The sequence below is a fragment of the Vidua macroura genome, chromosome 3, assembly GCF_024509145.1.
Source record: "Vidua macroura isolate BioBank_ID:100142 chromosome 3, ASM2450914v1, whole genome shotgun sequence".
NCBI lineage: Eukaryota > Metazoa > Chordata > Aves > Passeriformes > Viduidae > Vidua > Vidua macroura.
Genome location: NC_071573.1, coordinates 49,768,911 through 49,783,901, shown reverse-complemented (window position 1 = coordinate 49,783,901; position 14,991 = coordinate 49,768,911). Strand labels below are relative to the sequence as shown.

Sequence of the window (14,991 nt, the reverse complement as noted above, 5' to 3'; positions counted from 1 at the left end):
TCCCCAGCTACTAGTCCAGACAGAATTTTACAAGAGGATTTATGTCTAATTATGGGTTTAACCGGACACAATTATTTTTTATCTCTGTAGGATCCCACTCACAGATAACTCTAATACATCTGCACACATTGGCAGATGTGTGGTTTGGAAGGCCTGTCTCACAAAAAGCACCATCAGCTCTGTCCACCAGGTCTTAATATGAAACTTGAATATGCAAGAGAAGGCTGAGGTAAATATTCTTCTGTGGTACCTGACCTGAAACACACTACAATGAAAATTGTCTTATATCCTGGACTTTCATTACTATGTTAAAAAGTTACTTAACAGGTTAAGATGTAAACCTATTCCTGGCACAGGCTGATTTAGAGAGCAAAGGGGAATCTTAACTTAAAAATTCTCCTAAAGATCCACAGTGACATTCACAGAGCTCAATTAAACAACAGAAGTTTAACACCTCAGTTTCCAAGATGATCATATTGTGTGGTTCAAGGAAGTTCACTATTTGCATCAAGCTTTTACAGATACCAAAATGACAGCTCTGTTCTACAAGGCACTGAACTTTATATATACAGTGAGAAAACCAGTCCCAAAATCCTCACCAACTACAAAAAAAAAAAAAAACTCTTACCATTGTCATGGAAATGAAAGAGATTAAAAGTCAGCACTGAGGTCTTTGGAAACAGGTGAAGCCTCATTTTTCAAGGGACTGACTTCACCAGGTAAGTAATACTGTTAACCTGGATCACATTTACATGTTTTAGCAGGAGAACACACAAGAATCTGGTATATGCCTCTGGTAGGTCCACACAAATGTTATGCAAACACTGCAGTCAGTATTTATAGGTTTCTGTCTTCAGTGGAAAATCCCATTTCTGTGAGTATACTGGAAGTCTTAGGATAGGGCAGACTTTGTTCTCAGCTAAGATACTGTCTTTCAAAAGTGCTTTGATAGAGAGGAAAACCATGACAGCACCATGAAAACAAGCTTATTGTGCTTTGATAAGAGAAAAACACTGCAGATGTACAAGCTATACACTTAGCAGGAAAAGAAGAAGAAAAAAAAAACATTCCATGAGAAGTCTCTTAAGATGTCCGAAAGAAAAACCTTTATCAAACATATTAAATATTGGAAAAAATAAAGGAAAATAGCATTAAGTTTGGTCTCTGTGTTTTGAATTATGTAAAACTTGAAGAATTCATTTTTCTACTGACACTGACTATACACTCTGATGGTTCAACCCTCCAATTTCAAGAGGTGCTTTAACACGACTCATGCCACATTTTAATGTAAAATCTCCAGAGCTCTAGGTGCTGTTGCTCCAGGGCAGTCAGGAGAGCACCTAGAACCAGATTTTCTGGCATTCCATGCTGTTATATGAGTATAAAAAAAGGTAAACCAGGACTAAGGACTCATGCAGTGCTTGATAAGAAGCTATGCTTTTGGTTAGGAATTCAAAAGCCACATATTTATAAATAATGAAACCATCATATTTATATAAATAAGCCTGATGCCTTAAGATTTTAGCCTTTCTATTTTTCAAATCCTGTACTGCATTAGTACATAACTCTGAACTCCATATGAAGTGTTAACCACTGTCTTCACATTTTGGTCAGACAAAACAATTCCTCTAGGCCTAAAACTCAAGGACACCCTACAGCCTCAGGCTTCGAAAAGTATAAAGAAAAGTGAATTCTGGGGGTGCAGACTAGGAGAATATGACTTCATTACCTGAAGCTGCAATTGGAGGATTAACCCCCTGATTTGCAAGTAGACCAAACTTACATCTGTCTGGAAGACTCATGACCATTGTCCATTTTGGGTGTAGCCCCTTACGGAAGCTTCATCTGCCTTTAATGTACCTGAAGGCCCTTCATTACATATATCTGCTTTTATACTTTTAACTTTGTCTGGACTCTGTTTCTAGGTAAGCCCGAAAAAGGCATCAAGCCAAGAACACGAAGAGTTTGGGAAACCTCTCATAGCTGACATTTTTCAGTTTGCCTTTCTGTCTTTACACTCATTGACAACTGTTCTTCCCACATCTAGTTAATTAAAATGGGAGCTATGAATGTAAACACTATGTGCTTCCACAGTTTGTAGCACAGATACATAATTTCTCAGAGTCAATAGCAGCTTCTTGTGGAGTCACATTGTGTCATATAATATCAACATTATCTGAAGCTGATGAGGAAATTGGAATGTTGCTGTGTTCAAAGTTCCTGGAGCGTCTGTACAGCATGATCTCCAGTACACTGTAAAATAATTTAGGCTGGAAGGGATCCATGGAGGTCATCTGGTCCAACACACCACACATAGCAGGGCCAACTTCGAAGGTGGATCAGGTTGCTTAGGGTTATTTGAGTTCCCAGTATTTTCAAGGATTGAGATGTCAGTTCCTGTGTAAACTGCTTGATCAATCTTATCTAAAGAAGACCCTACTATCTATTCCATTTCTCTTGCTGCAAACTGAGAGAAGTAGCCTGTTGCTTATGCATACACAGTTGCCCACTTGCTAAACACAAAATTTTGTTTAACACCAACTGCACAACTGAGCTCGCTTTTGTAATACCTTCAGAAATTAATGTTATGTAAATGCACATCCATACCCAACGCCAAAAGGCTTAAAATGTATCATGCCTACCTTCAGCAGTCTGGAAGTTAGCCTAGATTTCTTTTCCAAACTATCTACTGTCAACAAAGGTGGGGTAGCGTGTTCTTGCGTATCTAAAAATGAAGCTTCACAAAAGTTCCATTTTTCTCCACACTTTTTCTAACTTAGACCAGGGACTTAATAACTAGCCTGCCTATCATAATTTCATGTATTTTGTACATTTAGATTGCTGCAACTTTAAGGGGAAGAACTAGAAAAAAGATCAGGGTGAGACAATGCACAGAAACAATTACGAAGTGATCAGTAGTGTAACCAATTAAGTTTTGAAAATTCTGTAGCAAAAGCTTTTCTTGTTTTTTCAAACAGAGCACTAACTTAGTCACAGCTTCAAGTGAAAACAAGTACAGCAAGTTCAAGTCTTTAACTGATCACCAGACCAACACACATACAAAAAGCATAATTTAATTATCATCTTTTTGCCATGAGTAAGCATTAACAATGAAATATTTAACCATCAAAAGTCTTTGTGAATATCTAAAAGCCTAATACAAATATCCAAACTATTAGTAAACATTTGTAATCTGAAGTGTTAACAATAAGACATTTAATATCTCTGCATTAAATCTAACAAGCTTTTTATAGAAGAATACTAATTTACAGTCATTCTTTCTAACAACTCTTTGTACAATAAAAAAAACTAGATTTGTATTTTTCTGCTTCCCTTTCCCACCCAACCACACACATGGTTTTGTTCTCAGACTGAGCTACTAGCTGATCAAGCCTGATGGTAAAAATCCTCTCAGCCAAGTGTCCAAGATCTCAGTTTCAGCATCCAGCTCAAATGTTCTTTGGAGAAAAATATCCATGTTTTTGTATAATGTGCAAAGTGCAACTTTTATCCACTGCTATCAGAAGTGTGTGCTGCTGTGACCATCACCAAAGAATAAATCGGTAAAAATCGAGACTTCTCAATTTCCAATTGCTCTCTTACAGACAAATGTTAGATGATGTTTACAGGAACGACAGATCAAGTGGATTTTATCCTGGTGCTTACTGGGTCAGGTACTTTCCAATTTCATTAGGTCAAACCAATGTTTTACTCAAGTTCTTCAGTTTCCTCTGTAAAAAGCTCAGCCAAATCTGCCACTGTCAACACTGACGCTTCTGACTGTTTCATGGAAGAGCTCGTGTGGCTGTGGGAAAAAATTGCACGCGGGCATCAGAGAAAGAATCAGTGCAAGTAATGAGCTGTGTGCACTGAAGACAGAGCATACAGTTCAGAGTCAATACCTGCTCAGCTTTGAAGCTCAGCAGGAAAGCACACCTTCTGTCCAGGAAACACATAGACTCATCAGCTACTGCTCCTGCACATTCTAAGTAACATAAAAAGTCCATTTGCTGTCCCCAAATGTGATCAACACCAAACACTGGAAAGGCAGCAGACCATGGAATAATCCACTTTGACCTCTTAACATTTAAGGGATTTGCTTGAACTTCCAAGCATGAGGTTTAATATTACTTTCAAAATATTAGCCCTCATGGGATCACTTGACCACTGTACATTTATCCAAATTTTATGTGTAAAAGTAGTGCTACTTCACAGATAAGGATAATATATAATTCTTGAAGAGCTAAAACTGAAATATTCCATAACTACAGCCAAAGATGTGCATGTAATTTTTAGTTTCATTATCTGTAACAGGCAAAATTTCCTTAAACTAAGGCCTCCTCCTAGATTTGTCATGTGTATACCATCTGGTTAAAAGGTACAAACCTCTTACACTGCCTGCATAAGGAATGAAAATAGCATTTTTAGTCCCGCTCCAAACCATCACTGCTTATAGATTTTGGAAAGATAAACCACAGTGAGAACTGCTTTCTGTGTCTGCACACCAGCCTCATGTATGACTTAGCATCTGGGCAATGCTTGCATGGACTGTGAAACCAAGAATTGTGACACAGCACCATCAGATGAGGTTTGTAGGATTAAAAAAATAAAATAACAAAAGAAAGAACCCATGTCCTGTGTTAGAGTTTATGATATATTGTTGCTCTAGTGGCAGGCTTAGTACTAGTCCATCAATTGCAATGTTTTTATACCAATGAAAATAGGTAAACTGAAAAGATAAATCACACCATAATATATAATTTATTACTTGGGCTTTTATGAAATAAAATACACAAAACATAACCAAAATATTTTCCAGAGAATTAAAATACCTTAAGCTGCAAGTTACTGGAACCAAGTTAAAACTTTTGAAGTCTTAAAACTGTTTTGGCAATCAAAACAGTTTGAAGAACAGTCGAAGTTTATATAGAAGATATACATTCCTAACCATAATAAAAGTATGGTGGAGAGCCACGTTTTCATTTTCAGTGCAATAATGGCATTTAAAAAAAAAAATCAACACATACCTTCTATCTACAGTTTTCAGCATAGTCTGCATTCTCTCTTCTATTGTTGCTTTTATCAGGAACCTATGAACAATCGTAGATCTGAATGTGTTTAAAAAAAAGAAAATGCCACCATAAGTGAGCAGAAGTTGTACTGCTACTGCCAAAGTTTATAACCATATTTTTGTCTCATACTAATTCTATTAAAAGTGTTGAAAATATGCCTCTGGTTTTTAAGAAATAAATATTAGAAGTGATTAGCAACTTCCATTGGCATTTCAGAGTGCTTAGTGCTTCCCTGTAAACACACTTTCACTTCACTGATCACACACTAAATGAATGTAAGCTGTATTAGGTAAAATCCTAATGTAGATACAGGGCAAAGTTCTGCTTTCTGTGTCCTTACTAGAAAATTCCTCCAGAGCCTAAAGAAAAAAAGAGTTTTGCCCACTAGTTATATACAATGTTCATACTTCATTGTCACAAATTATTCCAAGAGACAAGAGCTCAATGTGATGATAATTAAACCTAATATCCAGAGTTTTAATTAATAGTATTTTTGAAGACAGCAACACAATTTTTTTTTAAAAGAAGTCAGTACCTGTAGTCAATAAACACTGGTAAAATAAAAAATCCAAAATGTCAATAAACATACCAGAAAATTAAAATCTCATTTATGAAATAAAATTTTAAAAAAGAAAGCAGTAATTTAGAAAAGTGACAGGCACCTGAAAGTAAAATGGAAAAAAGTCAGATCCAAGGAAAAAAAATGAAAAAGCATACCATGCTCCCCAGAATAAACATTTTTCAAGGTAAGAATCCTTGAAAATGCTTAGATGGTTTTCAGGTCTTAGGTTGAAACTTTGGCAGGTAACATTTCACAGAAGAACGTAGAGGGAATGCTTTTGGATTCATAGACAAAGGTCTACCCCCAAAAAAGAGAAGTAATTAAGAACTGAACTGGTAATACTTGCATCAGTGACACTTAATAGTATTCCCTAATGCTCAGTGTACTTGGGACACAGCCCTTTTTAAAAATAAGCCTAGCTGAAATCTTAATTCTTAAAAAGTACAAAGTATTCTTGGTGGTTTTATTGCAACGTTTTTGCCACACCTTTAGTGCCAGCACCATGTAGAATTCCAGTGTGGGCTGTCGCAATCAATCTTTCCTACGCCCTCACAGTTAATTCAAAATCTTTACCTTCACACACAAATATCCACCTGTTCATAACATTCTTTTACATATACGCTCCATCATGTCCACTTCCAGAACACAACCCCCACTATTATTCTACAGTATTGTTATTCCAGAATTGAGTGCAGTTATTTTTCTTCTTCATGTACTGAGCTTTAAATATTTTTTTCTAAAATCATGAGACCTTAGGAAAAACACATACATCTCATATGCTGACGACCAACTTTCTAAAACCTTTTTAAAGTGTTCAGTACTACCTATATCAGAGCAACAACACTGAAACAAACAAGAGATGCAAACTCATTAATGTCTTCGAAAAGACAGGAGCGAGGGCAGAACTGTGGTTTAAAAACTTACCAGTTCTAATGAGAATGTGCTATAACTTTCTTTTTGGAAAAAAAACCCCAACTGAAAAAAAGCCCCAAAACAAGGAAACAAAAAAAACCCCAACAACTTATGCAGCTCCTAATCTGGAGCTGAGAGTGACCAGTTAGAAAGAGCCTCTCAAGGAAACTCAGAAAGGCCACACCTGAATGTAGCCATATATGATATAAATGATAAGTTGCTTGGACCTGCAAAGCTAACACATTTCTGGACATTTTTTGCAAGCAGAAGTCCAAAGTTAAAAACTAAGGCATCAATGGCACACATAAAATAGGGCAGCAGCTGAACAAGGTTTTTTCAGATCTATTCTGGATCATATCTCATTGAACACAATTGTAAATCCTACTTTGTTTGGCCAATACGATGTACTCTGCCAATAGCCTGTAGCTCATGTGCTGGATTCAGAATGGGCTCCACAAGCAGAACATGAGTTGCTTCGATGATGTTTAGTCCATTGGAACCAGTATGAAGAGGCAGCAGCAAAATATTGATGTTGGGATCGTATTTAAATGCAGACAGGTTTTCCTAAAAGGCAAACATCACAGCAGTGTGACAAAAGCTCAATGAAGAGTGTGGGGGACAGGACTATATTTTCAACAAATTATGGCAGCTAATACAGGCTCCAGAGTGACAATCTTGCATCCCAGAACAGATATATGACAGTCTTGGGAAGGCATAAACTTCTTGCAACACTGATCAGTGTGTCCCATCCTTAACTTCCACGCCAATGCATCTTTCTCAAAAGTGAATGCACTGTTTATCTCCAAATGCTTTAAACTAGGAATTTTTGATATTATAATTTTTAGAATGAATAAGTTAGAGATTAAAGCTTCTGCAATACAAATTTGCTGCTTTTTTAGTTTCTGAAATGAACCAATAAAGCTAAAAGGATCAGATTAACTTCTATGAACTATGATTTTCCCACTGAAAATAATTTAAGAAAAATATCCTTTATGTACCTGAAATTTACTAATTCCATTGATCTGAGAAAAAACCATGTTGTTGTCATACAAAGCTTTTGAAATTATATCCAACACATCTTGCCACTGTAAAAAAAAAAACAAAACAAAACCACACAACACAATAAAAGTAACTCAACATTACAAACAGCAATGAAAACTAAAAAATAATAATTAACTTCCCTAACAAAGAGTAAATTTAAAAGCTTTTCAAAATGCTAGGATTTGCAATTTTTTAAAGAAATTGTGTGCTAGAAACCAAATCTGACATAAAACTAAGACAGTTAATTAGAAAGATCAACTTGAATAAAGGAAACTGGTAGCCACTTGCAAAACAGCTTTACTATGTATCAAAAATATCTGGACATCACATTTAAAATTATCTAGAATTTCTACTGCTTCCTTGCAAATCTAAGTGTTTGCCCTTTAAAGAAACAAGCTTTCATATCTGCTATGATCATTATTCTTGTTCCAGTTACAAGATTTGCCCTACAAATCCTCAAAACAATCAAATGGTTGTACAGAGTGGGTCAACATTTTGGTAGCTAAACTAGCTCCTGAAAATATTATGAATGCTTTGAACTCAAAACACACATGCAAACACAAGACAGGAAAATGGTGATTAATACCGTTGAGAAAACTAAGGACTTAGCCCCTGGATCTTTAAGTTGAATTTTCTTCAGTGTTCGGACCACAGCTTCCACTTTGGTGGAGTGACTTCCCTTTGAAAAGTAAAAGAAGCACATTAGTAAAATAGGATAGTAAAAACTCCTTCCACATTCATTGCTTTATTAAATGATGTTATATTAGGTCTCTTACACATCTTACATAAAGTTAACAACGATCAGTCTTGAGGAAGGGCAGGTTAAGTAGCATTGAACTACTTTTACCTCTCCCTTATAACGCACTGCACTAGGATCAGCAGCGTGTAACAGCATGGGCAGCACATGAATGAAGCGCCATGCAGACACACTCTCTAGTTCTGCATGACGAAAAACAGATGGCCCAAGCAGGGCAGTGGCACCAAACGTACCCATTAGGCCTCCTGCAGTTTAACTTTGTGGCACAGTCTTTAGTGAATCTTTCAAATTCACATTAAAATTTCCCTACCTTCACACCTCTTAAAAATAGACCAAGAAAAAAAACCTACCTGAATGCTATTTATGTTGCTTTTGTTTCTCATTCTGGCAACATCAAACTTACATTCAGTACTATGAAGCTTGTTAATTATATTTAAAGCAGTAAGAAAATTGTAAATGTAATTAATTTTGGAATGATGGTGAGCTGCAATGAAAACATCTTTCTATTCTGCATTCATAAGTATTTCAGTGCTTAATGAACCCAATAATTTATTCTACATCTTGTCCATTTTGATTTATGTACTCTTCCCTTTCCCCTTAGGTCAGCGAAAGGATACAATGAGATGCAATTCTTTTTCCATCTCCTTCAGTATGTACTTTCTATTACAGCAACTTTACCCAATGTCTTTTTTAAAGAAGCCTTTACTTTCTTACTACACCATCATTTCAAACTGTGCTAGATTCAGCAGGACAAATACTGTTTTATTTCTGTCTGCACCTGTCTTTTGAACACTGAATTAACTATGTTGGCTCACTACAATGACAGATCAAATTTACTGAAGTCATGCTGCATGCAGAATTGGCTGGGAAGGATGTCAGCAGTCTCAGCACAAGCTGAGATCAAGCTGCTTGATCACTCACATATTAGGCAGCTAACATGTAAAAGACTTACTGCAGACTGTTTTACCAAAGGCTGCAGTAAGCAGTGCCTCTTATTACCCAGGGTCCTCCACAGTGATTCCTACTCTGCAATGTCACAGACATAGAAACTAACCAGCTTTCTTCCACATCATTTCTGTTGCACCTGGTAGACACTGACTGTCTATCTGACTGTTTGCAAAGTCAGATGGACAGCTACTGGCAGGTGTTCTGATCTGAAAGGATGATACATTTGCAGCCCTATGGCTGCTGCCTGCCAATCATAAACACCTACAGTTAGGAGATCCAAGACTAGCTTTTAGGACTTCCTCCTAAATTGCAGTGAAAAATCGAAACCTTACAATTCTGATAGATTTGTAAGGCATGGTATGTATTTTTATTATAGCGCCGGGAGCACGCCAGGATCTCCCTTCAAAGGGCATGCGTGCTCCTGAAAACTATTTCCCTTTTTATTACTTTAGCTAATTTACATATTTATAGAATTTAACAATAGATTCATGCATATTCATTCTTCTGATTTCATGTTACACTTACAGATAGTTACACTTGTACTCAGTTTTTGTCAGAAAGTACAGAGAGAACTCTTGGGTCACTCTGCACTGTCTGTTTCAAGGTCCGAGGAGTTTTTCTTATCTTTTATCTCTTTAGCTTGGAAATTTGCATTCTTTCTCCTTAGCTGAGAAAGTTTTGCTAGCACTGCAGTTACCAGACTAAACAGCATATTTTACTTATGTTAGCAAGCTCAAAGTGGCACATTTCACTTAAATCTAAATAAATTTCTACTTTATTAAATTTTTGCTCTGTCTCACTCCATAATTCCAGGATCATTTGTGGCTTTTCCAATACTATTCATCTCTGATTCAGTGATGACAATCTTGGCTAATCTGTTCTAATTGTCTTTTCCTCAAAAACTGTTTTTAGACCATATCATAGGTTCTTTTCCCTGCTATAACAGATAGCAAGCTTTAGGCACTGTTGTTGATTTTTCCACCTTTCAGATTCCTGTGACTCAGGTGTCACAAAGGTGACTTCATACAAGATCAGTAAGGGGAACTATGGCGCAAAAAAGAACGCTCAAAATGGTCACAAGTTATCTTTTTAAACAAGATAACAGTGACAAGTTCTTCATCCCTTTGTCTACATTATGTTAAACTATATTATACTTACTGAAGTAAGTATACAAGTGACTAAAACTTTGGCTCACAGCACACACAAAAATGTCAGTTTTCTTCTCTGTGGAGAGATGAAACTGACAGAAGCACTTTGTTTTTCAGTCTGTCTTAAAAAAATGGTATCCTACTCATTAGCCCTACACCATGTGTCTGTCATTTTGTTGAATATTCAGATGACTATTTATAAACAAATTGGCTAGTTCAAATGAATTATGGAACAGTTAACATTAGAACCAAAACTACCCTCTAACAAACAATTTCTGTCTCAGATGACAGGCTGGCAACACCCACTGTAATACTGACCAGACACAGGAATCTTTTACAAAACCAAAACATGCAGGGATGCCAGTAATCTCTCTCTCAGTATAAACTGCTTCCATTTACAGTAGTCCTTTTGCAGCTAATGCATTACCTTAAGATGGTTAGTGTCAGTAAAATAAGAATTTAGAAAGAAAGAGAGGTAGTGAATACTTTGATAGGGATTGAGAAAGCTCAGATTAAAATAAAAACACTGAATAAATCACACAATTTTCATATCTGTCCTGAAAGATACTTATCTTAACCTCAGAATTCTATAGAAACCATAGTAAGTTTGTTATTCTTTGTAAACTGTAAACTTAAAAGGAATACGAGGTAGAATTTTTTATTTTTAACAGTGCTGCTTGTTTAAGTAGTAAATACAGTGAAGCTACTGTGTAAATTTTTAGTTTTTCGTGAACTAAGAATGAGCTTTGCTCAAACAAATTCACACAGAATGCATATTTTTGGTTTATTTTTGCTTCGTTCAAAGTTTTTGATGCAGAAATACTTCAAGAAAACACTACAACTCTTTACACAGAAGAGCAGATGACATGTTCTTTCAGTGTCTTATTTATGAAGTTTGGTTATTCTAGTTATTCTTTAATGTAATTTATGAAACATGTTTGAAATTTTGTTAGAAACAGGGTGATATCTCTAAACTGTATATGGAATTAATATGCAAAAAGCCCTGAATGATGTTCTGAGAAGTAGCACTTGAAAAATACAGCCTATTTACTCCCCCTGGTGCCACATACTGTCAACTACTTTAAAAATTCGAGTTAGGAATCATCTACTCATAAAATGGAATTCCATTTGTCCAGGGAGGTTGAAATAACTAGTGAGAATGTGGTAGCAATGTCTTCAAATACAGGGCACCAACACTAGAAATTGTGCGAGTTTCAAGGAGACTTGCACAGATGTCATGGAAGACTGTCAGCACAACTAGTTATTATTTTAAACTATACTAATCAGATTAAAATTATGACAAGTTATGTCCAGCTGTATTATAATCATATCTTAATGAAAGACAGCAGCATCTAAATCAAAGTATTATCAATGTATTTTACCTTTGCATTTTAGCCCAGAATCCTCTATTTTTTCCACAATAAGCACAGGTTTTTTTCTACAAGACAATTCTACAAGACATTCATACAGAGCAAACTTGTACCTATGCACTACATATATGTCAGTATTGCTAAAGACTCATAAAAATGCTGTCTCTTCAACCCAATGAAAACTCTCCTTTAGTAAAAAAAATAAAAAACAAAAAAAAACAGATACAACAGTGCAATCAGGACTGAATTCCTACATGTTTGTGTCTAGAGGTTTTGTCATTAGGACAAACTATTTATAAAACTATATAATATACTTGTCAGCCTAAATGCAGTATGCTACAAAACACAACAAATATGCAGTGCTGAAAATCTGGGCCACAGAGCTCCTGCAAACAACTTACCTTTACAGGAATATCATCCTCCTGATTTGCAGCTTCTGCAGTGAAGACATAAGATATTTCCTTATGAGATGTTGTCTGTCTGCAAATGGCACATTTAATTGAGCTCCGGCGGGTGCCAACACTGTACTGCTGGATGATGATTGCTATGCACTCATTACAAAAACAGTGTCCACATGTCAGCACTGCCCACTATGCAGGAAACAAAAAAACCCAAACACAACACAGTTTCAATTTTGGGCCAGTGCAAAAGAAAAACAGTGTACTAATCTATGATAAAAAACATTTTCATAGAGAAATTACGTTCATTATATTAATCCAATTAAAGCAGAATTTTACAATTGCTGCACTCCAGTTGCTAAAAAGCCTGAATTTTTAAGTTCTTTAGCATAGAGACATTAATGATCTACAGGAAGTCTCTGAATTTACTGTACATTGCTCCATTGTCTCAGTTTTGAACTTCAGGAAAGACATTACAATCTTCCATTTCTGTGAAAGATGATTCTTAATGCCTTATATGTAAACATAGATTAAGTATTTACATACTTTTAAAAAATTTTAAAAATGTTTTTATTTGCCTTCTTTAAAATTCTTTATCTGTGCATTCGTACTAGATTGGTCTTATTTAATACGTGATAGACAAAATGCTTTAATTTTTCCCTACTGGTAAGTCCCAGACAGCATCTTGGGACTTAAGAAGTAAGATTTTATACAGTGTCTTAATCTCTTTTCGACAGAATGTATGTGAAACAAGATTGCATTGCAGAAGCTGTTCTCCCCTTGTGAGCCTAGAGCATCTACATGTCAGCCGGAACCTTCCATAATAGAGAAGCAATTTGTAGACCAGTAGTTTTGAAATCCAAAATAATACCTTTTGCTGTACTAGTCTGTTCTTTAGGTTATTCCAAGAGGAAAAACTAGAAGCTTTCATGGGACCAAGTAGCAAAGGGATTGACTAAACCACTGATTATCAAGCGGGTCTTTTAGGCTTTGTAAAGTTTTTTCAATTGTGCAGAAACAGAATGAGAAGTATTTTAAACATGAACGTTTCTATCATCTAAAGAAGCAGTCTTGCTGTTAAGAAAAGATAAAGGAAGTTAAGATATTATTTTCCCTTTCAGTGAGCTCTTCCAGCTCTGAGATAAAGAACAACGGCAGTTAATGGGACCAACAGCTGTTGTCTGTAAAAACCTGTATTACCCTTGGAAAAAGAGCACAGAGGGGATTTTGGAAAAACGGCAGGACAGCAGTTCATGCTTACACATGTCTATAATGCAAAGAGAAGGTAAATCTCCTTAAAATAGCTACCCTAAAAGAAAGAGACAATTTAGTTTTACCATATATGAGTCCTTTTATGGTTTTCCCTAATGCATGGTAAATCAAGTTGAAATTACGGCTTTGTACTTTATAATCTAGATTAAGTCTCACTTAAATTTCAACTCCTGCAGCTCAGCAGGGAAAGAAATCCACATTGCCAGTATTTATTCTATTGGATTTTGCTACTGTTTGCATATGTAATATCCTTTTCTTTAGAAGAAAAAAATACTATCAATTAGAACAACTACAATAAAATACAATAGTATCAATAGAAGTTTACCTACTACTTCTTTCTGTTAGCTTATAAATGGGAAATAAATCTTTCTGCCAAAAGCGTAACTTCAGAGTTATAAAAGAATCATGAACACACATTTTTGGAACACTTAAGCACTGATGTCAAAACTTAAAAGAAGCAGAGGTTCTTGAATCTGAGAAAGATGTTATTTCAGGGGAGAGGCTGGTTGATACATTACAGAAATAGCTCATTTTCCCTGTTTCAATATAACATTAATTTAAAAACATATCTTGACAATTTGACACACGACTGGCTCACCTCTAGCTAAACATGTTCTAAAACTAAAACCTGCTGAATAAGTATCTTACCTGCTTTCCCAGTTGACGTGCACAGATTGGACATGGTTCTGGGTTAACTCCTCCAGTAGTTTTGTCCTGAGACTACAAATTAGAAAAAAAAAATAAGCTTAATATTTTGTTATTCTGTATTTAAAACAAGCTTCTAGAAGTTAATAATGAAGCCCTTAAAAGAAACCAAATCAAACCAAAACACTGCGTGTTTTTAAAAGCATATTCATGTACTCAAGTCCATCTTGAAGAGTTAAAATATATGTAACTTATGGTAAGCAAAAGGAGCAAAGGAGCATTTTTCATTCTACAGTCCTTCTGATGGCATCTGCAGCTCTGTAACAGCTCTGAAAAATTGTGGTAAAATACAAGCTTCAAACAAGAAACTCCATATATTTTCTGTCAGCTTCACATGGTTGCAAAACCACTTAAATTTTACTCAATTATGCTTACTTTAACATAAATGCACTTACTCAAACATTATGATTAAAATAACATATAATACATGGAGGTTGTCTGTTTTGCTTTTTTTTTTAACACTTACTTAAACTCCAGACATGATTATTCTTCTGTTTCAGTAAGCTCTTAGTAAAATACCAAAGGTATGCAGAGACTTACATAATTTTATAAGGCTTATACTAAACATGGCCCAGTTAGTTTTAATGAAAACTTTACACATCTAAAACTAGTTCATAGTTTAATAAGCATGTAATTAAACAAGTAACTAAAATATATAATGCAATAAATAATTTTATGAGCACACAGTAACATAAAGAACAGCACAGTGAATTTCAAAATGTAACAAGTCTTCATAGAAAATACAAAAATTTCTTTAAGATGGAAGTTTTAAATAAAAATAATGGTAGGTTTCTTCCCTTCCACAG

The 14,991-nt window shown here is 35.4% G+C and overlaps 1 protein-coding gene across 2 annotated transcripts in view; it reads right to left on the bottom strand.

The window, feature by feature from the left end:
• Positions 1–3,058: 3,058 nt before the first annotated feature.
• The window catches only part of SHPRH (SNF2 histone linker PHD RING helicase), a 49,835-nt gene continuing 37,902 nt past the window's right edge, over positions 3,059–14,991 (bottom strand). For both annotated transcript variants that reach the window (XM_053973758.1, XM_053973757.1), the window contains 7 exons: positions 14,129–14,200; positions 12,212–12,400; positions 8,174–8,266; positions 7,545–7,631; positions 6,932–7,110; positions 5,028–5,108; positions 3,059–3,805 (listed from right to left, as the gene is read on the bottom strand). In XM_053973758.1, coding sequence (XP_053829733.1) covers positions 3,709–3,805; positions 5,028–5,108; positions 6,932–7,110; positions 7,545–7,631; positions 8,174–8,266; positions 12,212–12,400; positions 14,129–14,200 — 798 coding nt within the window. In that variant the 3' untranslated portion in view covers positions 3,059–3,708. The remainder of the gene's footprint in view (positions 3,806–5,027; positions 5,109–6,931; positions 7,111–7,544; positions 7,632–8,173; positions 8,267–12,211; positions 12,401–14,128; positions 14,201–14,991) is intronic.